This window comes from Microtus oregoni, unplaced genomic scaffold (assembly GCF_018167655.1).
Source record: "Microtus oregoni isolate MIOR12 unplaced genomic scaffold, Mior012 000040F_ref0000088, whole genome shotgun sequence".
Classification (NCBI taxonomy): domain Eukaryota; kingdom Metazoa; phylum Chordata; class Mammalia; order Rodentia; family Cricetidae; genus Microtus; species Microtus oregoni.
In genome coordinates this window covers 19,714,329-19,739,044 of record NW_024543207.1, presented here as the reverse complement: position 1 = coordinate 19,739,044, position 24,716 = coordinate 19,714,329, and the positions used below count along the sequence as shown (strand labels likewise).

Sequence of the window (24,716 nt, the reverse complement as noted above, 5' to 3'; positions counted from 1 at the left end):
TTGTGGAAGGGGCAGAGAGGGATAACAGGTGTTTTTAAGGCCAGTTTCAATGTCAGATCTTTACATAAAAGTACAAAGATACGTTTTGTGTGTGTTTGTCTGTGTGTGTGTGTGTGTGTGTGTGTGTGTGTGTGTGTGTGTGACTAAGGCTGAGAACAATGCTATTCTATGGGTGCGCTGGCTGGTCATGCCTTTATTGTACCAGTGGGTAGTTCTTGCCTGGCAGACCAGTATTGTGAACTCGTTACATCACTGGTTGCTTGCATGAAACCTTCATAAGACCGCTGCCATCCATGTTCCACCACAGACAAGTCTTATGGGCCCCTCCCCTCCCAGAGGGACCAGACAGTTAAAGGTTGCAGGACTGAGGGTGTTGTATTCCTCTATTACATAGACACGGGTATGATTCACATACGTCAGGGAATCTCCATCCTGCTGTGTCCTTTCTGAAATGTATGACACCTTCAGCCAATGAAGAGCCATCCTGGGGCATCTCAACTCAATGTAGAGAGGGGCAAGCACCCCATAGACCACAGCCACTACGGCCCATGCATCCCTCCCACCCCTACAGACCAGGCAAGGTCAGTCTAGCTACAAATGAGGGACCCACAGAAGGTAAGTGGAGGGCAGCTGTTGGGGTGGGCAGTCGTTGGGGGTCACACATGCAAATACCTACCTGTACACTCCTCTGTGCTGGTTGTACCTGTGCCCACACTGCAGCAGACACTATCAGTTGTCAATGGTCACGAAAAGCACTCCTATTCACAAACATGCACAGGGCATGGGTGGACTAGAACACAGGCCTGAAGGGAGAGCATTCACTTGTCACCTTGAATATGACTGGTCTTGTCTAGGTTAGGGTCCCTAGACTTCCTAATAGGATGCCCAGTCATCTGACACTTGCTCTCTCAACGGGCCAGCCAATGGCTAAGGTTAACCTAGAACCAGCCATTGCTGACCTATACCAGACTATAGACGTGAGAGACCCAGCTTCCTGACTAGCTTGCCCTGCCCTGCCCTAGCCTGCCTTGTCCCCCATTCACCCCTCCACATCACAAGCCCCAGGACAACTCACATTCATTCATAAGCAGATCCACCCCTCCCTGTGCACCCCTACTAAAACCAACAGAAGAGAAGGCAAGCTCCAGATTGGTCCTTGGCCAGGAAAAGAGGACAAATGCCCTGCCCCTATGCTGCACAGTCCTGCCCTTAGGTGAGAAATCCCACGGAGTTGCGGTACTTGGGAGTCCCACACCAGGGCATTTAGTCGCAAGTGCACAGGGGCAGATGGCTAGATACTACCCCCTCCTGACTTTGCCTCTTCCCCAGGCTTGCATGTAGGTGGGCAAAACACCCTCGGGCTGGGTTGTATGTGTGAAGGATGCCCAGTCCCTGGAGTGGATCCCCCTTCTCCTGATCTCTCCGCCCTGCCACTCTTCCTGGCCTTTTTCCTGCTGGTACCCCTCCCTCCTCCCAGCCTTACTTCCCCCCTCTCTCCCCTCCCCTCTCTTTCTCTCCTTTGCCCTCCCTCGCCCTGCCCTCTCCTTCCCTGCCCTCCTCCCTGCTGTCCCATGCTTGGGGCGGGTGTTCCACCGCCCCCGCCACCACTGCCACTCCACCCCTGGTTGCAGAGAGAAGCTGCAGTGATAACTCTGGTGTGCATGGTGGAGTCGCTGCCTGGAATCCCTGAGCTTCTGTCGGATCCGGCCCGCTGCTCCCTAGCACATTGCTTGCACCGGAGCTATCCAGTGACCCAGTGGAGACAGCTGAGCCGAGTCTTATGAGCCCTCACTGCGGCGGGGCCATGCAGCCCCGTGGTTGTGTAGCGCTTTGGGTGCTGTTGCTGGCGCAGGTCAGTGATCAGGTGAGTCGCGCAGGTGCCGGCGGAGTCCCTAAGACCGGGAAGTGCCTTCCTCAGGTGGCTGGGCTCTGCAGCCCTGCATTCCCACTGAGGTGCTCTCACTTTTTCTAGCAAACACCTGCTTGCGCCCTGGGACCCTCAAATGCAGCGTCTGGGAGTCCGGGAGACCAGCAAACTCCGCTATCCTCCGGATCGGACTGGCTGGAAACCGATGGTAAGTCTGCGAGGTGGGGGCTCGCGGATTCCCCCAGGTAAGCGTCCGACACCACCCCACTGCTGCTAGTTGGCAATCCCCTGGGGCTCAGGACGCCAAGAGCTTTGAAGATGCGATCTTGCTTTTAAAACATTGTGAGCTCCTGCTTAAGGATGACCTCCCACAAATATCTGTATCATATTTTCCAGAGAAGCGGTAAAGGCATGCCAGTATTACACTGGAGAAAGGGTACTATATCTGAGCGTAGGAAGATCCTAGAACACTCTATATACTAACGTAATAAACGCATCATTAATGTAAATACACCAAACCTAACCCAGGCAGCCTTGCTCCCACGCCAGCTTCTTCACCCTCGCATTTCTTTCCCGCTGAAGTCTTCTCCGCCTTTGACTGACACACCTGGAGACAGAAGGTGACCAAATCAGTATCACTACCAGGAGGACATCACAAGTGAAGCTTTCCCTTGTGAGATGTTCTAGCAAGGGCGCCCGATGACTGAGAAAGCAGGCTAGCGCATAGTCGCTAGGAGGTTCTAGTCTGCGCTGGGTCCGCAGCACCCGCAACACGTGTTAGTTACTCTCCTGTCCTTTCCTGGGTCGGATTAGCTGGAGAGTGTTAGCAGCATTGGCGACCAAAGGCAAGCCAGTTTTAATCTTTTTGGTGGATTTTCAGAAAATTCCCACGATTAAAGAAGTGACCCTTTGGGAATCCTCATTATCTCGCTCTTCATCATGGTAAATTTATAAGAGCTGAATGTGCACACTGGTTGCTGAAATTCCCGATACTAAATACGAGGGTAATTAGGAAGGGGTGGATGAGTCTCGACCATACGACTGAGCACCGCTGGAGGGCGCCAGATGCAAACAGTACAGTGCGGTCAGACCGGTTGTCAGTGCGTTTGGAAGGGAAAGTTGTTTAGAGCCCACCTTCTGCAGCCTTCATCTCCCCCGCGCTTCTGCCTCTCCTCACAGTCATGACCTATAGACGACCTTACCGCTCTAACACTGCACTTTACCCTATGTTCAGAACAAAATCATAAACATTTCATGGGGACTCATGATGCCTTTGGCATTTGTTTATTGCCTGTGTAGGGTGCAGGGTGCTATGGTGGTCAGAGGATAGACACTCTGATTGTCAGATCAAACACTGGTTGTCAGGCTTAGCACGGAGCAGGCTGGGAAATCCAGCCAGCCCACCCGGGTCATGTTTATTGCACTAATGAAGACTTTTCTAAGATGATGCCATTATAGACAGAACATCTCTTCAAGGAAGAGAAGACACGCTTACTGCCTGAGGCCACAGGCCTCTCACTGCCTGGCATCTCAGTTCCTGATCCCAAGGGCAGTGTTTCCATGACAGGCACTTACCGGCCTGAACAGGGCGCAGAGTACCGAGGGTGTGAGCCTTTGCCAGGGTGGCGCTTAGTGGAGACAGGATGCCTGCACAGCTCTCTCCTGGTGCTGTCACCCCTTAGCTATCACAAGACAAAATGAGAACATGGACAGCCATCACCCAGCAGAGGCGAGATGTGTCAGAACAGAGTGTCAGAATAGAGCGCAGGGCCAAGAGTGCACTGTGACCCCGGGTCTGCACACGGTGAGACACCCGGTCTCTGGGATACGCGCTGATTGTTAAATTAGCTTTGGAGCTGAGTTTGGCTGAAAGTGAGACTTGTGAGATTCTTGCTATTTTTCTGGATGCATGAGGTAATTGTGCAGTAGGAAAGAGAGCCTCACATGCTCCTTGAGGCAATGATGGCTAAATAATTTGAGATCAATTTGATTAGCGAACATGAGTGCATCGGTTTACTTTTTTGATGACTCTATTTCGTTTTCTGTTTTTTTTTTTATTACTCAGCGGTTTTCCTCATATTTGTCTCTGTAATAGCATCCATGGTTACCGCCAAGAGCATAGCACACATTTTTAGCTTTTTAAAAACCTTAGGCTTCCAGATCCAAGGCAAAGTTCAGAAGTTCATTAGAATGTTAGTGGAGGGGGTGTCGTTGGAGTGATGGCTCTGAGATTATCTGAGTGCCTGCTGCTTTTCCAGGGGTCCCCATCTGGGTCCCAGGACCTAGGTGCCTCAGAGCTTCCTGTAATGTCAGTTCCAGAGAACCTAGCAATCCTCTGTTGGCACCTGCTCTCATATGGTACATCAAACACACACACACACACACCCTCACACACAAAGACACACTCACACACAAAGACACACACAGGCACATACACACTCACACACAGACACACACATTCACACACACCGACATACACACTCATACATAGACACACACAGACACTCACATACACAGACACATACACACACAGACACACACAGACATACACACTCTCACACACTCCCACACACAGATACACACACACGCTGCACACACACACTGCACACGTCTAGTTAAGTAAAGTGCATTTTTAAAAGATACCTAATTGGACATAAAGGATGTATATTTTTGACTGTATATTCCAGGTTTGCAATGACGTTTATTTAGACGTATATATCCTGAGATAGGGCAGGCCCAGGCCAGGCTGTGCTCATGAGTGTTTGGGGCTTGTGGTAGGACTGGGGGCTCTGACTCATGGCATATACAGATTCCTACGATGGCTAATTTCAAGCAACCAGTGTGAATGCATGTGAGGGCTGGGTATTCCAGACCAGCCTTCACATGGCTTTTTGCTGTCCCCTCTACTAAGTGGTGGCTGCTGACCTGGCACACCCACGGGTACGCCTGATCTCAATGCCATCATTTCCAGATGGGAGCCTTCCCAGACATGAGGCTGTTCTCATGAAACCTCGTATAATCAAGTCACTGGGGGTTGTGAGTCAGGGAGCCCTTTGTGAACTTTGTCTCATTGCAAACATCTGCATAGCTTAGGCTTATTTAAAGGATTATCAGGCTGCAGGAGTCTTGTTCCTTTTTAAATCATAAGTCACTGGTTTGGGGAGTGATTATCTTAACACATTACACATTAAGTCAGGTTATAGCTTTCAGTTTCCTGCCGTTACTCTTTGTCTTCGCTGGTCCAGCAAGTGCGGTGGGATGCTTGCCTTCTGAGCTCACTCACTGTAACCTCCAGCCCTGAGCCGTCCACGCATTTGTGAGCATTTGATTCTAGGCCTTGATAAAATCAAGGTTTCTCAAGCCCTGGCAGGAGTAACACTTTGCTGTGCTGTTGAGATTCGCTGTCCACCAGCTTCCCTAGATGCAGGGGCAGCATTCATTCTCCTTTCCCCCTTAGTGACAGCCAAAACCATCTCCACAAAAAGCAGAGCACTTCCCAAGAGAAGCAGCCTTGCTGAGACCATGATGCTACCTGGAAGCCAGGTCCTGGTCACAGCAAGGCATTCGGTCCCAGGTCCAGCACACAATGTCTCCTGAAAGCTGGCACTGGCCTTTCCAGAGAGTTTGGTAAATACAGTGAGATGAATTGCATCAAAAACAATAATTAAATATCAAAATGCTCAAGGTTCACAACTTAAAAGTTTGGGGCATTGAACCCTCCCTTGATACTGAAGTTTTTGAGCCATGGCATTAATAGCATGGTTCTTCTGAATGTCTCTTCTTCATGGTACTGCGCTGGTCACCAAATCATCCCCAATGAGAGTGTTTGCAAATCTTTATCCATGATTCACACCAAGTCACTCACCCCAGGAAGCTGGGTGTCAGACATTTATCTAAACAAGACTCATCTATATAAAAGCAAATTATTAATAATTGCCAGACACAATTAATACTCTATGCCCCTTTCTCAAATAAAATAGATTATCTCACCTCCAAAGTAGAGGCCCCAAGAATATAGGTTATACCGCTGGAGCATGGTTTGCATTGTTAGCTAGCAGTCACATCCTTACTCACTGATTGGCATAGATTCATTGCACATACCGGTTTGCAGGTTTCCATGCTTCCTGAGGACTTCTGTACATAAATCTTCCACGTACCTTAACACACCCACTCTCTCACCCTCTCCTCTCTCCCACCATTCTCACTCATTGCCCCAGAGAGGCTCACATCTTACTTAAATATTGTATATGAATATAAGGTTATACATCTGTGGAAAATACAGGCTCTCCACAATAATAGAGAAGATGGTATATTTGTTGTCTGGGTCTTTTTTTACTTACTTTGATGATCTATGGTTGCATGCATACTTTGTCCTGCAAGCAAAGAGCTTGGTTCTTTACCCCTTTCTTGCATGCGTGTGCAAATCTATCTATGTCTATGTGTGTGTGTGCATGCGTGCATGCACATGCTTGTGTCTATCATTTTCCCATATCTGTTCACCTGATGGCCAACACCTAGGTAGATTCTATCCCTTGGTTACTTTGAAAAGTGTTCGTTGTCTCTGCAATATGTTGACTGAGAGCCCTCCAGGTATATATCGAGGCAAGGTGTGGCTGGATGATGTGACCATGCTCACCCCTCTGTGTACAGTGACGCTCACTAGTTAGGCTGACAACAAGATTCGTGCCTCTTGCCTTTATTGCACTACCCTTGCAGGAGGGGGAGGCATCTAGAAGCCATACGGGGGACCCCCTCATGAGGAGCCAGGTGTGCTAGCTAAGAGCACCCTGGCAGCTATGCCTACCCCACAGTGCAGAGAGCAGGGGAGCTGTCCCTCTAAGGAAAGTGCTTTGGGGAACTGCAAACCAACAAAGTGCGGACAGAGGATATACCTACACTGTCTCCTCAGACATGCTGAGGCCTGCTGTGCTTGTCTGTCTCCCTTCACCAGATACCAGATCATCTGATCCTTCACACCCCTACAGAAAACAATAAACCAATGTGTCTGACCCCACCAAAGCTCAGTCACCAGCTCTGATGCAGGTGTCCAGTCACCAGCCAGGGCCTGCTACCTTCCTAATCTATAGTTGCTACCCAGTCCAGTCTGTTAATCTCACTTGCTAGATCTACAGATGAAGCTTGGGACTGGAGAGAGACACACAGATGCTGTGGACCTGAAGGAGATGGGAATCTTAGGAGCAGAGCCCTGGCCTACCTTCTGCTATGTGGCAGGCTCCATAATCTTGTCATCCTCGTGTCTTCACCCAGCATGGTTGTCAGAGAACATCCTGACAAGGCACCCTGCTTTTAATCTCCAACCTTCCTCGCCTCTCCTAAACCCAGCCACATGCCTTTTGTGGCCTGTCACTGACTGCCACGTGTTTCTTCTGTTTCCCCTGTTTATTGCTTGGCAGGACAGAAAAGCATCACAGACAAGTGACTGTGTTCACTCAAAATAATTTAATGATAAGTACATGGATATTGCTTCCCTATAATTAAATAATACTTTAGACACAGTCTGCAAACTGTGTCTGCTCCTGATGAATCAGAAAAGAAGCCTTGGTTACCAGGAGTCTAGCAGAGTTACCTCTTACGTAGAAATCTGTTTATACTCCAGGGAGAACCCATGTGTTTAGAAGGCTGGAACCAGGAAAGCTCCAAAGGTGCTGTCTGAAGGATGACCTGCCGCATTGTCATCTTAGACCCCTCCAGTCCCCATGCTTAGAGTGGGCTCTTTGAAAAGACACCTGGAAGTACCTCCAGAGCAAGGCCTGACACCTTGCCGACATGTTGCTTTCAGCTATTAGAAAAACTGCAAGCACAAAAGCCAGCCAACACTCATCGGACACACGCACTACATGCTTAATTAAATATTTTAAAGACATAAACCGAGCTAGCTAATCTCAAACTAAAATATTTTTTTAACCTTGGCCTCGACAAAGCTACCTTGGCCACAGGTCTCAGCTGATAACACGGCTGAGCAGCCCAGCCCGTGGCTCCTACCCTTCTGGAAATAGCCTCTTCCCAGATGGTAGACACAGAGAAGATATTGTAGACGGTGGTATGAACCGGGAAAGTCCTGGTTATCATCTTAAAAAATAAGATCCTTTCTCAGAATGGCAGAAAAGCTTCGATATACATAGGACCATGTTGGAACTCAGAAAAGAAAGTCCCTCTCTGCTATCTGCGGAAGGTGGGGGTCCAGGTGTAGGACTAGATGATTCTTCAGTCTTAGCCATGTAGGTCTGATAGGATCTTGGAGGGTTTTTTATGGTTTTTGTTTTGTGTTTTTTCTTTTACTTTTATGAATTAGTTTAGTTAAATGCTCTTTAAACCAAGACACCATAGAGTATAGTGGTAAGGCCTGACCCAGAGATGTCCTGCTGACAGTGTCCTGAGAACCCAGATGGACAAAAGGGAAAGCAGGGCAACAGTAAAGTCTATGGTGGCTCCATAGAGGGTCCAGCGCGAGTGAGCATCTCTGTAGAGTAACCCATGATTCCTGGGATGTGTCTGCAGCCTACCATTCCTCCTGTGTGTTCAATGACTTCAGAATTAAATAAACAGCAAGAATATCTACCATGGTTTTTTTTCTCTTTCAGTTATGGTACTTGAAGCCAAAATGTCTTGTCAGTTCAGTATAGGTTTTTATACAAAATATAAAGCACATGAAGAAAGGAGTGCTTCACAGCTGTCATAAAACAAGACCATCTGCTGTTTCCACCCAGTAAATGATAGGGGAGGGGGGCTTCAACATCCACCCAGTCTCAAATTCATATGGAGGGATAAACAACAGAGCTAAATGGGAAAGTGTTGGAAGCCACCTTCCAATAAATCTCCACTGCTGGGACAGTTTGTTACCCCATACAGCAGATTCCACTATACATAAAAGGGAGAGCCAATGCCACATCAAACAAGAATTGCTCTTCCAGGGTTATGTTTCATTACTAGCCCAAGAACTATCCCGTGTAGCCAGTCTGAGACTCTTCTCAGAACTCCAGGATTCCTCAGCCTCTGTTTCTTTTTCGATTTCAGAGTATGACCTGGTTTCTGTCTACGAGGTGGACCACAACGGAGATTATGTATCCCATGACATCATGCATCACCAGCGGAGGCGGCGGCGGCGAGCAGCGGCCCAGCCAGGAGGTGATGCCCTCCACCTGCGACTGAAGGGCCCCAGACATGACCTCCATCTCGACCTGAGAGCTGCCAGCGACTTAGTGGCTCCCGGATTCATGGTGCAAACTCTCGGGAAGGGAGGCACCACGTCTGTGCAGGTGTTACCACCAGAGGAGTTCTGCTTCTACCAAGGCTCCCTAAGGTCCCAGGGGAATTCTTCAGTGGCCCTATCGACCTGCCAAGGTTTGGTGAGTATGGATAGCTATCCAAGGGGAGTGAAGTATCAATGGGGGCGGGAGAGGAGAGGCAAAACCAGGAACCCTGGAAACATTTTCACCTGTTCTGTTACCCAAGGAGACATTTTTATGGTCTGTGACAGCAGGTGGAAATTGCCAAGCAATTTAAAATTCTTTCAAATATTCCATGCTCTTTTCTTGGGTCGATGGGGGTCTCTGTACCCACCCTTTTGTCTTCTAAAAAAGGAAAACCGTAAGAACACTTCTGTTTTAAAGGAAAGCATAAGGAGTTGTGCCCAGGTCTGAAGACATGAATGAATGATTGTTGTTCTTGTTGTTGATTTCATGTGTGGGCCCACAGGGAAAACTGTAGAAACTGTCATTGTTTTGAACCAGTCACAGTGTTAATGACTTATTCATCTTGGCTATTTGATGGGTTGTCTGAACCCACTAGAATGTTGTGTCGTCCATCTTGACAATGGCTGTGGACTTACAATCGGGACATTCATCCGTGCTGGGTCCGTGCTGGGTCCGTGCTGGGCCCGTGCTGGGTCCGTGCTGGGTCCGTGCTGGGTCCGTGCTGGGTCCATGCTGGGGCCGTGCTGGGTCCATGCTGGAATCGTGCTGGGTCCATGCTGGGTCCATGCTGGAATCGTGCTGGGTCCGTGCTGGGTCCGTGCTGGGTCCATGCTGGGGCCGTGCTGGGTCCATGCTGGGGCCGTGCTGGGTTCGTGCTGGGGCCATGCTGGGGCTGTGCTGGTCCCGTCAGACTATGAATCTATCTGGTGCTTCCCTATCTCTGAGAATCTAAGCAGACATTTCTCGCAGCTTCAGGGAGCTCAGAACAAGGAGCATGTGGCCAAACTGGGATTTTGTATCTGCGTCGTTTGTCTCATTGCTATGACAAGATGTTCTCGCAAAGGGGACTTAAAGTGTCTCAGTTTTCAGTTCAGGCCATCATGGCGGGAAAGCCACGGTGGTAGCAGATGGTGACATTACATCTATGGTCAGGAAGTGCAGGGAGACGAATCCTGGCACTCAGCTTTTTCTCCCCGTTTGTTACAGTCTAGGCCTCCTGACCATGGAATGGTCTTCCAACTCAGTGGACCTCATCTAAATGGCCTGTCACAGGCACAACCAGAGGGTTGTTTCCATGGACACCCTCAGTCCTGTCAAATGGGCCTTAGACAGTAACCATCGCTGCGAATATCTCCCCTAGGCTTACCCAGGTCTGGTTTACAGAGTAAGTTACAGAAAAGCTAGGGCTGTTACACAGAGAAACCCTGTCTTGAAAAACCAAAAGTGTGGATAAAAAAGAAAATACATAGTGTCAAAATATTTCTAGATCTCGAGGATGTTAAAGATTTACCAGAAAATATGTGAGCATTGACTGCACCTCCAGAGAAGACTTCTAGTCTGCCTTATATTGAATCTCCTCCTTGCAATGGGAGATCTCAGTCCTTGTGTCTCATTAGAAATCTGTGCTTATGTGTGAGAGTAACAGATGCACAAAGGATGGTCACAGCCAGCTCCTTATAACACCTAAGCACATGCAAATGTCAAATGTTTTAAAACACTTTTAACATATGATAGTTTCCCTTTGGTGAACGCTGATGTGCGCTGATTTCATGCTGGCTTCTATTGTCAGAGTTTTGGGTTAGCGAGTGGACAAAGCATATGGGCTAGGGCGGGGGTTACCTAGAATTCTTGTCAAGCATGAAAACACATGGATGACTTATTATACACTACCAAGAAAAATAAATCTTCTGTGATTAAGGACCCAAACTTTCCAGGTATCACACACACACACGCACGCACAAGACATCCTTGACTTTCTTCACAAAAGACTTTAATCCAGAAAGGGAAAGTGTCTGTGAGCTCTGCCTTTCCGAATTCAGCCACCTTGGATTTGTCCATGGAGATTTGGGAAGGTGCTTTTAGTCAGCACTGGGGATGGAGGTGCAATGATGACCTGGGGGTTCCCAGAAGCAGAGCCCCCCACAGTAGCTTGGTTACTCCCTTTAATATGCCCGTTAGTCTAGATAATTGGCAGCAGCTTGAAATTTTTATTGTCTTTTAACTTTGGGGAATTAACATCCAAAGCTGTAAGCATGCATTGTTTGAAGACAGAGCAGTGAGAGAGAGTAGACCAGAAGGCCTCCTCTGGGCTATAAACCATGGGAGCCAATATTGGGACCACAAGAATGTGCTTCATCCTTGACCAGATGCACAGAGCATAGCTTTTCTTTCTCGTCTAGCAAAAGGATTAGAGGTGTTCGAGGCAATGCAGGGCAAATGAATGGCATTTTAAACAAAATCACACATGTCCTCCATCTTCAGACAATACAGACATGGAGCTGGTCCCCATAAACGAAGTTTATGTCCGCTTTCGACAAGCTGGAGTTATCTGGAAAGAGGGAACCCCAACTGAGACAAGGCTGCCCTAAGATCCAGCTGGAGGCAAGCCTATTAAGGCATTTTCTTAATTAGCAATTGATGGGGAAGATCCCAAGCCCTAGCGGGTGGCGCCATCCTTGAGTTCTATAAGAAAGCAGGCTGAGGACGGTATGAAGAGCAAGCCAAGATGCTTGGTCTCTGCATCAGTTCCTTCCTCCAGGTTCTTGCTTGAGCTCCTGTCATAACTTCCTTCAGTGATGGGCTGTGAACTAGAAGCATAAGCCAAAGAAAATCTTTCCTTCCCAATTTGCTTTTGGTCACGGTCTTTCACACAGCCATAGAAACCTTAATTGAGACAAGTTGGTAAGTCCGCTCTGCGTTCCTGATTGTGGTCACCCTGTCGTTCAAACCTCGGCACACTGGGTGACAGCGCCTTTCGTGTTCATTGTTCTACTGATCCACACATTCAATTGAAGTCAGTGGCAGATATCAGCTCTCCCATGAATTCTCCCACTTGCTGTTTATCCTGCGGATACAACCAGGGCCTCCCTGCAACGTACCTGAGACTCGAGCTGAGACTCACACAGGGTTGTTTCTCCCATTGGCCCCATGGATGCTGCTCTCCAATGGGAGGCAGGAAGCCAGAGAAGATTTTGTGCTCTTCTTGACGTGTGTCCATGGTAATGTTGAACTTTTCTCCATGCGCTGGGAGTCAGCAAGGAGGCGGGGTCAGGGCGCTGCAAGCTCAGCTCGGCCTCTTAGATAGGTCTGTGATGGGAATTTGTGAGGTAAGAGAGAGGAGAAGCCCTTGTTAGTTTGGACAATGAGGTCAAGCTTCAGACTTCTTCGTGCAAACGTAGATTGTCTCTGTGGTTTCATGCAGGCACGTCAGGTCCTACAGGGGAAATCTTGAGCCCGTGACAGCTGACGGCCTTTACATGAACAGTCTGATTTCTGCACAAATCCAGTCTTGTAGAAACAGCTCTAAATTGTCCTCCAGCGGTATCTGGAGGCCTTTTCTGGAAAGACAGCTTAAGCACTTTGTTATCTAAAGGATTTGTATCTAGTGAGCACAGGCTAAAGCCATAGATTTCATTATTACCCATGTTTCGGCTGAGGCCAGCGGAAGTGCTGGAGGCAAGATCTGTCTAGCAGGAAATGCTGTGTGCCCTCTGCTTAACCCAACTGCTTTCCATCAGAAAACATACATGATTAAGAATGTAGTGTGTTTGCCATTCGCTAGAGAGACTGGTGTATGGCTCTAAGAAAACCCAATTTTCAAATAAGTATGTGCGGATACACTGCCCCCCCCCCATCTACCTCCACCAGCACATTTGATCTCCGAAACATTCTCCTGATAGTCTTCTAGGGAATGGAGGTTACTGTGAAAGTTAATTGATAGTGCTATCCTGTTGGTAATAAATAAATATTTACTGGAAAAATAAGATAAAAAAAAAACTAAAACAAGCAGTTCTTTAGACGCTACAGTCAGAACTTGGCGTCCTGTCCAAGTTTAGATTTTATTCTCAGCTTGACAACAGTTGGAATCACCTGGGAGAAGAAACCGTCAGCTGAGTAAATTGCCTCCAACAGGTTGGCTTGTGGCCATATCTGTGAAAGACTGTTTTGATTGATGGTTAAGGTGGGAGAACCCAGTCCATCGTGGGTAGCACCACCCCTAGGCAAGTGGGCCTAGGCTGTGTAAGAAAGACCTCAGAATGAACTGCGGAGCAAGCCAGTAAGTAGCATTCCTCCACGATTTCTGCTTGTCTTCCTCCTTGAGTTTCTGCTTTGATTTCCCTTGGAGGTAGACTTGCAACCAGAAGGTGGAACCTGAGATAAGCCCTTTCCCGCCAAGTTGATTTTAGCCATAGTGTGTTTTTTTTTATCAAGCAACAAAAAAGCCATCTAGAATAGTTTTAATAACAAATGCCCCCCAACATGGTAGCTCTGCAGCTTGCTCACTCTGCACCCCAGAAGACTCTTGCTGTGTGAAGCAAATGGACAGATGAGGGAACAAGAAGTGTGGGCCGGAGGAAAACCAGAAAGAGGGTACCTCAGCCCATCTTGGTAGGAAGTGGGGACTGTCCAAAAGTCCAAGCTCCAGTCTCAGGCAGAGTTGGGTTGCTATAACCAAAAATAGAGGCACAGCAAACAGTGTATGGGGAGAGGCTGCTAACACTGCTAAACTCTGGAACCCCATGACAGCACCGCCAGGGAGCCCTGAGGGGAAGGATTTTACATGTTAAACCTAAGAATATTACACTGGGTAAGACCTCTCAGTGCTGAAATTATTTCTGAGCATCTTGGTAACTGCCTCCAAATACTTTGACTGAAATTACATTTTGCTAAATAAACATACACTTTCTAACAAAAATTGAGTCTGTTAGACTACATCCTCTATCTAGTTGACATCCCCATGTCTGCTGTCACCGCCTACCGCAAATACACTGAGCTGTGGCACCCCTGGACATCGTTGATACTTTGACAGCGTAAGAAACATTCCAGAGGGCAAGAGGAAGGGCATAAGCCCCGTCGTCTCTTTTCAGATAAGGAAGTGTTTAGTAATGAGACTTCCTGGACAAGGGTGATGATGGAAATGCAGTAAGAGTAATATTAACTTAGAAAATGGATGCATCCATGTAACCTACTCAGAGATAAATACTGCCTGCTTGGTTGCACAGATTTACTGAGAGTGCATGCAGCTCCGTCTTTTCACTGTAAAATGTGCAATCAGCACAGTGTAGCTATCACCACACTCTAACCTGACACAGACACACCCACTCCCCCAAACTCCATACGGTTTGCCCCCTTCCCCTGGTCCCCAACCCCTGTCAGTGCACGTATGCAGCTACCCTGTGGTGTCTAGAAAGCACTGGTTATGTTTATAATTATGGTTATATTACATCATAATCATTCGCTGGTCCTAGGTCTCACAGGTTTTCATCCCCCCTCTCCTGTGATGATCCTTGAAACGGGGATGAAGGAACCAGATATGGGTATTCCTCTTGGGGATGAGCACTCTGCAATTCCTTGTTCTCTGCTCAATGACCGGATGTGAGTCTCTGTGTTGATTGTCATCTCCTGTAAAACACACCCTTCTTGAGCCAGACGATGGTGGCACCCGCCTTTAATGTTACCCAACACTTGGAAGACAGAGGCAGGTGGATCTTTGTGAGTTTGAGGCCAGCCTGGTGAGTTCCAGGCCAGGCTCCAAGGTGACACAGAGAAACCCTATCTCTAAAAAGAATAAAAATAAAAACGAAAACAACAACAAAACCCTCTCTGATGAGGACTGAGAATAATAATATATGTGCATAATAATAAGACACTTGGATGAGTTAGTTTGGTACTATGTAAATTTTAACAATGTAAAATCTTTAGGTTCTCCTCTAAGGCCTGTGACCTTCCTAGCTGTAAGTTCTTGACCATGTTAGAGATGCCAAGCTTTTTAGACTAGCCTATGAATCCTTCAAGGGAATTTGTGTTCTTATCTTCGTGTCCTCAAATTGTTGTTATTTACTAAGTAAAATCAGTTTTCTTATAATGAATTACTGTCTTTCAAATTTATAAACAGAAATATTAGCTCTTGGAGGTAGTACAGTTCCTGAATATGTGCCAAACACCTAACAAGCCCTGGATTCAGACCTGAGAACCACGCTATCGGAAGAGAGAAAAGGGGGAGAGAGGGAGAAAAGTTATTTCCTTCTTTATTTTGGGATATTCATAAAAATAATATTAGTTCTATAATCCATTTCATCCAATTTCTTTCTACAATGAATGCTAAACACGAAATTCTCCTTTGGGGTCTATAGAGTGGTTTGACTGGCCACTAGAAGTTTCGATGAAACTATTTTAGATGCTCTATTAGTTGGTGCTTCCAGATGAGTTTGTTAAGAAATCTGTCTTATTGGCAATGACAAGAATATATTTTCTTAAAGTATTTCAGGCTAGTTCTATACTTGGAGTTGCCTTTTGTCAAAAAAGCAAATCTGGTTTCTTAATGATATTGGTCATAATGTTTATATGAACTTTAGTGCCCCCAATACAAAGTATCATTATTTCATCACTACTCCTGAAATTAAGCTATTCTCTTGCTTTCAAAAATAAGAGCACATACATGTCACAGTGATGTGATAAACACGTCCTTGGTGTGTAAGCGGCCCCCTCACGTGGTTGGAGAGTCGCTTGGGGAACTGGTTTGAATTGTACTAGGTCTCATTTCCAGCCACAAACTCCAGGAATTCCCTGGAAACTCCAGTCATTGAGAGATTTTTCCAAAGCAGCCAGTAAATCCTAGAAAATGTTGAAACTCTGCCAAACTGTCAACCGACGGGGAAATGCTCTAGGGCCAGGGCTATGAGAAAGCAGGAGTCGGAAGGAAGAAGTCAGCATTGAGGAGACAAAGGGGAGGATCCAAGTTTTAAAGCCTTGTCTGGCAGTGGCATCTGAGGAAATGTCACTGGCGGCATTGACTCCACCTTGGGAGACAGGGCCTGTGCTCAAAGGAGGTTCTTATAAGGAAGTATGTCAGGCAGCTGTGGGAAAATGCCAGGGGTTTCCAGAAGTCTCTACTGGTTACATTGGTTCCATAGGAATAGATACAATGGTTAAAAGCAAAAGTTTGTTTGGTTTTTAATGTTTTGTGTTTTCAAATTATCATTTAATTACAACATTTCTCCCTTGTTTTCTTTTCCTCTAAACTCTCCCATACAACACTCATCTCTCCTCCAAATTCTTGGCCTCTTTCTCATTAATTGTTATTCTATGCATATATGAAAACACACACACACACACACACACACACACCACAATCCTAAACATAACCTGTTCAGTTTAGTTGGTGTGTTCTCCCCCAGAAAAGACAGGTTGCCTCTCCCTCTCTCAGATTTTTTTAGTTGCTCATAGTTCTTCGTATAGAGTTGAGTTTTATTATTCTTGCATCAGTTTTTTGAGGTTATGAAACTGAGATCGTAAATGGTGGTGTGCTTTGCCAACACACCAAGCCAGTGTGGAATTTAGACAGTCTAGGATGAGGCTATGAACATTGTGTGTGTGCGTGTGTATGTGTGTGTGTGTGTGATATTATATTTTTGTTAAAACACAAACAACTGGAAGACCTCAAATGGTAGACTTTGTGTAGTGTCCTTGGCAGTAAAACCACTGTAGCCTTTGGAGTGTGCACCAAGCAGGCTGGGAGGATGGAGTGGCAAGCTCCCCTCATGGTTTCCCTGTGGAGCTTCTAACGCCCTTTGGTGATGAAGCAGCGTTACCCCTGGCACCACCCAGGGAAGAACGCTTTGCTTTCTTACTGTGGTCAACCTTATAGCCATAATTTCTATAATGGTCATGGGATCCTAGTGGGATGGAGTTGTGCAGACCTGGCGCACACAGGCCTTTCTCCCCAGGCGGGCTGTGCTTGCCCTGTGTCACCGGTTAAAGAGCCTGTTCTTTGTGTGAAATGAAAAGCAGTGTAATTTTTTCCCAAGAGGCCCTGAGGCTGTATCTAATGACATGTACAGGGATAAAGTGGTGCTCGGGGGACTTGTATGCACAAGTGTATGTGTGTGTTTTCCATCTGTGTGTTTGGCACATCTAAATCATTCCAGAAGGAGCAACCCGGGAACCGTTATCCTTGACTGGAGGCCAGAGTCTGAATCAATGCGAGTTTGTCCATCACCAGAGGCCTGTTCTTCCTCCTTGTGGTCAATTCTCGAAACCAGCAGCCACGGCTGCACTTGTGTTATTTCCCCATTCTTTTTCAGGTCTATATTGATTTACCAAATTTTATTTCAATCTAGAATATTATCATCCTTTGGCACTTACTGCTGTCTTGTGCTTTGTTAGTAGTTGGCTTTTGTTTTTTAAAAAAATTTTAGTTCGAGGACAGCCTGGTCTACAAGAGCTAGTTCTAGGACAGGAACCAAAAAGCTACGGAGAAACCCTGTCTCGAAAAAAAAAACAAAAAAAAAAAACAAAAAAAAAACGGAAATATTTTTTTATTTTTTAAGGAATAATATCAAGCATTTTAAAAATTGGTGTTAATTTCATATTTTTTACTTTGAAATAATTATAGGAAACTCAATAAAAGATAGCTGGTTTACAGAAAAATCACTCTGTCTTTGGTTGTGAATCTGGCCTTTCAACAGTGAGCCATCTCTCCAGCTCAGAAGGCAGAGGCAGGCAGATCTCTGTGAGTTCAAGACCAGCCTGGCCTACAGAGTAAGTTCCAGGACAGCCAAGGCAACACAGTTAGAATCCCTGTCTTAAAGAAAATGGATTTCCTTTTCTCAAACAACTGTAAGTAGACTTAACAAAATGACTATCAGACCAAGTCATCACAATTTTGAAAAAAAATTTAAAAATGCCATTTTTTTTAACAAAACTAAACCTTCCATAAGCTGGTTTGTTTCCAGCTCAATTTGCATGAGGAATTGACTGAAGGAAAACCAGATTCGCTGATTTCTAAATTACAAACCTTGTGTTGATATTTTGCTGACATAAAATGTTGATTAAATATGCATTAGGAAATTACGTGATATCTGTTCAGTTCTGTCTTTGCACCTTCTAGAAAATACAGAGACGCCACCCTGGCTGTGGCTCAGCCTCTCAGCCTTGTGTCTCACTCAGCAGGCGCAGGGCAAGGATGAGGGAGTCTCTTGTGTTAGTGTCCTGAGAATGGGACTTCCTACCAGGCAGAGTCTTCTGTGAAAGTCCTACCTTTCAGGGGTGGAGAGGCCACTTGGTGTAAGATAATCAGCACACTAGAAATGATTTTCCTTATGTCAGGTAACTGAGCCAGGGAGTGAACAGCTCTTCAGCCAACACGCAGGACTATCCCAATCTCCTGCTGCTGGCACGAAACCCTCTGACAAACGTAGAAGATCACAGGCTTGTTTTAGGGCACAGCCCACGGCAGTGCGAAATTAAGAAGTCAAAGCAGATGCTCACACTACACCCACACTCGGGGCAGAGAGAAACAAATACATACATACGGAGACTCACCTCACACCTTCGCTACAGTGCAGGATCCAAGCATGGGGGAGGGTGCTGCCCACTTTAGATTGGGTCTTCCTGTATCAATTAAAGTAATCCAGAACATACCCAAAAGACATGGCCACACCCCGTCCTGATCCACCCAGCGCCTCACTGAAACTTCCCGGTGACATAATGTGAACGGTCCTTCTAGAGCATGGACAACCCAGAACCCCAGAACGGGGGTGCTTACCTTGGAAAACAAACTGGGGGAGAGAGACTTATGGCAAGGGGATTCAATCAGGAAGCTGGTTGAAAGGGCACCAGGAACTGAAAGTAGGATGGAAAGGAGCATCCGGTGTGGGGCTGACATGCTTTCATCCGATCTGATGCCTCTCGCCAGCCTGGCTGCTGTCCACAGAGCTTCTGCCTCCATTATTCGTGGGCAGTGGGGACCTCAAGGGGGAGCATGACCACTGAGTGAGGCTTCCTCAAAGTCCCCACCTCAGGACACGGTGCAGAGGAACTGTTGTGATCCTGTTCTCCTCAGCCCCTCCCTGCACACTATAAACGATATGGCACAGACAAGGCCAGAAAAATCATCACACTCTGTGACAAATATGGCTGATACTAACCTTTAGTGACATCCCACGACAGAATGCAAACAAGATTTCAAAATATTTTATTCTCTCCAGAAACGTTATTGGAACTACAGTGAGCAAAGAGAAGTAGAAATATCAAGCCGACCCTTGGGTCAGGCCTTCTCCGATGTAAGGCATTGTTTGCACACTTAGGACGGCCGTTTGAGCCACACTTTGGGAAGAAGGTTGCCTATCCTCAACACCTGGGAGATCACTTGGTGTGCAACAAGGGGTCCTGGATGAATCAAGTGCGCAGAACAGCCAGCGCCTGACTCTGTGCTCCTGGTGCAGCAGTCAGGGGAACTATAACCCTCCTTTTATTTGCAGAGATTATGTAACTGAAGCCTGGGGAGTTTTGGCTATTCTCTCCAAGGGTCATCACTAGGCAATAAAATAAAGAGTGATGGATTGCGGAATAATAAGCCAAAAGAGAAGCTTGCATGTTTTATAGCCCGGATCTATTTCTAGTTAAAACGTACCCTTGCGGAAAATTCTGGAAAATATCTAGTAAATGCTTAATTCAGTACACAGGCCTTGTGCAGAGTCACAGTCGTTATCTGTTTCTGAAGGCCACTACCACAATTTAACATTTTCTGCGCCCATCCCCCACACAGCTGGCACCTCTCAAGGCTGTAACCAGCTAAAAGCAGTTTGGATCTAATGTCGAAAACGGCTTTCCACCTCTTGCTCCGGCAGTCACTTATGCTAATTAGGAAAGAGCTCCGGGGTTACTCAATTTAATAAAGTTAAGCATCCAAATTGCCTGCGTTGGTTGAAGTTTCCTGCCCTCCCCCACAGGTAGGAATGGCCAGGAGGTGTTTGTCATTCAGTCTGGTCTCTTCCTCGTGGAAGGAATCCACCAAAGTACCTCCTGGTTCCTCAAAGTGTTAGGATTAAAAATTAAAAATTTTCTAAACAATCCCTTCAACTCCACTGTTTAGAAATAATAGCAGCATGGAACTTCATAGAGCCACGGTTTCCAATGAATTTAATTCTAAAATACTGACAAGAATTATGGAAAAGTTGCCATTTACTTAAACCAGGAAAATTATTCCTACTGCTGACTAACAACTGTAGAAAGTGAAAGGCAGACAGTTGAGAAACCCCCAGCAAAGCTTCTGGCTACGTCCTTATCAGCAGTGCCTGAACCAGAGAAAATCCAGCCTAGACCTCACCGGGGAACCTGCCGGGTCTGCTTGCCCTGGGGGAAAAAGTGCATTTGCAAATCACAGGGTCTGAAACAACTTAACCACCTCTGTTTCCAAGTGAGAACAAGCCATTAATCTCCCAGGCTGCAATTTAAATGTCAAAAGGTCTTAAAAGCACACACTAGTACACTATTACAATTAGAATTACAGTATCACGTAGCAGCTTTCATTAAAGTTGTGTCTTATACTATGTGTGAAGAGATAAGACTGTAAATGACAGCAACCCTACAGTTTGTGTTCTTTCCAGAATCCAGATCCGACCACGAGGGCAGTGTGGAGGGCTTCATTTTTACAGCCTATCCCACTCGTTTGTAGAGTCTGCCATTTAAACCTCTTATTTGGCAATTATTCACAGATTATATTTCACATTCATGCCACTAGCTGCCAAGTGGATTAGACTTGGAGACTTCTAAGAAGTCTTTTCTGTTTGATCTTGGTTTCAATGCCAACCCTCAACCACTTCTGCATTCTCTAGTTTCATCCTTCATCCACCATATAGAAGGTGTAACCATATCAGACTCTGCCACGGAGGGGGTGGGGGGTGGAGTGGCTGTGACTTCTCTGCAACAGATACAGTGCACACATAGGTGAGGCTGTGGAGTTGTAGGTGTGACTTGTATTTTATTCTTGGGCTAGGAGATGCAACTAAAGATTCAGCTGATTGCATAGCAGCCACAGTCAGAAACCTGAGACCAAGAGGTGCTGCTATCTAGCTGGCTTTCTCCTTTTCTACTTTTTATTCAGTCTGGCACTACCCGCCATAGAGAGCCAACCACAGTCAGGATGGGTCTTCCCTCCTCCTGTAATTCTCTTTGGAAGCACCTTACAGACATGCTCAGTGGAATATCTAGTAGTTAATTAGAACTTGAATCAAGTTGACAATGAATATTAAGTACCATACCATCTTATATATAGGGGCTGAAGCGTATGACCTGCCAAAAGCTGATATCTAACAGAAAGAGCCCAAATTCCAGCGCTTTGCCCAGGGATTCTGGAATGTGAGGAATTTTCCATGTTCCTCCTTTCAAGGACATTTCCTCAATATCTTTGCAGTTTCAATGACTAGCTGAGTAACAAAGAATCTTAGCAAGCAAAGAATTTAAATATATACAAGCTATGCCTTAGTCATTGTGGTGTGTATATGGGGTACCAGTTGGAAATACTACACAGCCTAGCTTAGTAAATGGTTTCCTCAAAGTTTGGAAGGCACCTGTGGCAATCCCAGCTCTAGTAATCATCCTTTTAACACAACATTATTTAGTTGGGGGAGGGGAGGGAAAAAGAAGAGAAGAGGAAGAAAAGGAAGAGGGTGAGGACAGAAGGAAAGAAACACCAATAAAGCAATGCAATGCATTATATCAAACAACGCAGAAGCCTAGAAGTTTAAATCACAGCCACAGTCGTGTCCTGACTTTAGGGACATGACAGTCCTTGACCTGTGCAGAGCTGTAGCTCTGGCAATAACTCTCCCAGTATTGGGGCTCCCTTGATTCTTTAGGGGCAAAACCACCCTTCTTTCCCCGGAAGTAAAGGCTCCCAAAGACAGAACCACAGTGGCTTAGAGGGACTGACTGTGGCAGTCAACCTAGACTGGGCAGTTGTCTGCTGGGTATTTGTTTGCTAACCTTATTTTTTACCCTTTCCTTTCCTTGTTTTATTTTTCACTTTTGTTCTTCTAAAAGCAATGAATCCATCCAGGTGTTTGAGCAGTAAATAAACCTCCTGCAGATGAAGGTTCTTGCGGACTAATTGGGCAACTGTGACATCAGTGTTTCAAGGAGAAAAATTAGATACAAGCTGCATAATAAGTTCTTGACAGCAGCTTATTATGGAGGTGTTCTTTAAAAGTCCGTTTTTGTGTGCTTTGTCTGGAGTATCAGTGGCCACGTCAAGTTGCATGATGATCACACAATCTGAGTTGAAAAGTCTGAAAATGCCATCTGTCCTCACATTTATGATCCTCCTGGGATACTGACGTGACCAAGAACATATGTAGTCATATGCATAACTGAGTCTGGAATTTATGAATGTTACAATTTGGTCTCCGTAGTAACGGATGTTTAAAGCAACTGCCTAGGTCTATACATGTGTAACAGAAGTAGGGTGAAGCAGAGAGTCGGGAAGCAAGTCGGGAGAAGACGATCACCTCCAGGCCAGGAGCAAATGGCCTTTGCAGACTGTCTGCTCAGCTCCTATGGTGAAGCTGGGAGACAGTGATCAATCAGCTCGCATCTGAAATTCCTCAATGACTTTTGCATCATTTAGGTGGCAAAAGCTAACCTGTTTGTTTAAAACTAAACTAGGGGATTTATTATAAACTCCATCTGAACTCAGACTGTATCTGGCAGATAACTTAGGAAACCATGCTTTCCTTCAGCATTAGCTTCTGCCAACAGCTCCAGAAAACACAGACGGGGGAGCACAAGCCCGTAGGTGGGCAAGGCTCTGAGCGTGTCTTGGTGTCAGGGCTTGTGACTCTCAGGGAGCATTCACAGCGCAGTCCACACCTGCTGTTTCATATCGTCCAGAGAAGGCGGCGTGTGTCAGATTCCTTCAATACAAGGGTTTGGGCTGTGGGTGGACACGGAGGATGTGGCACACTCCTAGGTAACACTCCATCTCTAGCTAGTGATGTCAGCTCTTCTACGGCATAGAACTCAGGGACCACCTCACCACCTTTCACTGGGACAGCATGGGAAAGGTTAGATCCCAGCTGTCTTCTTTAGTGATGGTTCTCAAAAGCATGGCGTACAGGTCCTCTGCCCTGCCCAGGATCAAGAGAAGGTACTGAGTGCATGCTTGCTCCTGGGGCTGATTGTGTGCCCCCCTGCTTTTGCAGCTCTCCTTTTGTAGACAGCTGGCCCTCTGTCATCATTTAGATCTCTGTAGGTTGCTGACTAGTTTGCCTGCCTCCCAGGGCGCTTCTCAGAATTACTTCATCTTAGCTCTGCGTGAACTCCCAAGAGGCAACTGACGTAGAGGCAGAGGCCAGCATAGGACCCCAGAGGTGCTGGATCTCCTGCTTCTCAGTCCCACTCCCAGGGGCTCATTTTTTTTTGTTTTTGTTTTTATTTTCTAAATGCTTTCTTGAGCTGTAGATGATGAAAAAAGACCTCACCACTTCAAGTGGATAATTCACTAACATTTGAGCAGTTACACATAATCTAGTTTTAAAGGCTTATATCTGTGTGCATGTGTGTCAGTCTGTCTGCTGTGTGGTTGTCTACTGCGTCTGTGTGGGTACCCACAGAGCCCAGAAAGGGTGCCAGCTCCCCTGGAGCTGGAGTTATAGGTGGCTGTGCAGTGAATATGAGCAATAGGACCTGAGCTCAGCTCTCCTGCAGGAGTAGCGAGTACTCTGAACTGCTGATTCATGTCTCTGGTCCCCATATTCTGACTTTAGCCAGCCATGTGGCCCCAGAAAGAACCCATTCCCTTGATGCTCACTCTGTTTCCACTCAAGCATGTAAATCATTGCAACCTGCTTCCCACCTCCACTGCCTGCTTTGGAGCCCAACCAGCTGGGGACTGTTGCTCAGATTCCTCTCTTAGCATAAGGCATCTGGACTCCTCAGGACACTGTTTCTCAGCTTTTCAGTGCATTGGTAAAGGGCATCTGCTGTGTGCGCATGTCCAGGGCTGTCTATTCCCTCACTAGTGGATAGGCATTCAGATTCTGACAGCTTCCATTTCTTCATAACGATAGCTGCTAAGCACCACTGTGCATCTCATTCCCCAGGCTCTCGTGATAACGTGGGACAGAAGGGATTATATTATAGGCAATCAAAGAAAGAGCACAATTCTCTAATGATGCATGATTAATTAAAACTCAGAGAGAGAAATTGAGGTTCAATCTGAAGATCAGAAAAGCAAAGCAGTCAGCCACTGGCTCTTTCCTCTTACTTAGTCTGAAACGGCAATCCTGTCTCCAGGAATCTCAGAAGGAGACTGTGGCTGAGAGCTGTCTCCTCCCATCTTATAATCCTTTCTAGTTGTGGGATTAAGGGTATGTACCACCGCCGCCTGGTGTCTATGGCAAGCTAGTGTGGCTACTGGGATTAAAGGTGTGTGTCATTACTGCCTGATGTAAGGCTGGCCAGTGTGGCTGTTTTACTTTTCTGATCTTTAGGCATGCTTTATTTATTAAAATACAAGTGAAATGCCACTACACTCTGACATCCACGGATACACAGGACACCCATCCAGGAGCCTGGGGCTTCAGGGATTCCTCCTGTAGATGATGTATATAGCATGACATGAGAGAAAGAAAACA

The 24,716-nt window shown here is 46.4% G+C and overlaps 1 protein-coding gene across 1 annotated transcript in view; it reads left to right on the top strand.

Annotated features, from left to right (window-relative positions):
- Positions 1-1,804: 1,804 nt before the first annotated feature.
- Adamts16 (ADAM metallopeptidase with thrombospondin type 1 motif 16) overlaps positions 1,805-24,716 on the top strand; it is a 100,527-nt gene continuing 77,615 nt past the window's right edge. The window contains exons 1-3 of the mRNA XM_041632225.1: positions 1,805-1,864; positions 1,973-2,075; positions 8,903-9,234. Coding sequence (XP_041488159.1) covers positions 1,805-1,864; positions 1,973-2,075; positions 8,903-9,234 — 495 coding nt within the window. The remainder of the gene's footprint in view (positions 1,865-1,972; positions 2,076-8,902; positions 9,235-24,716) is intronic.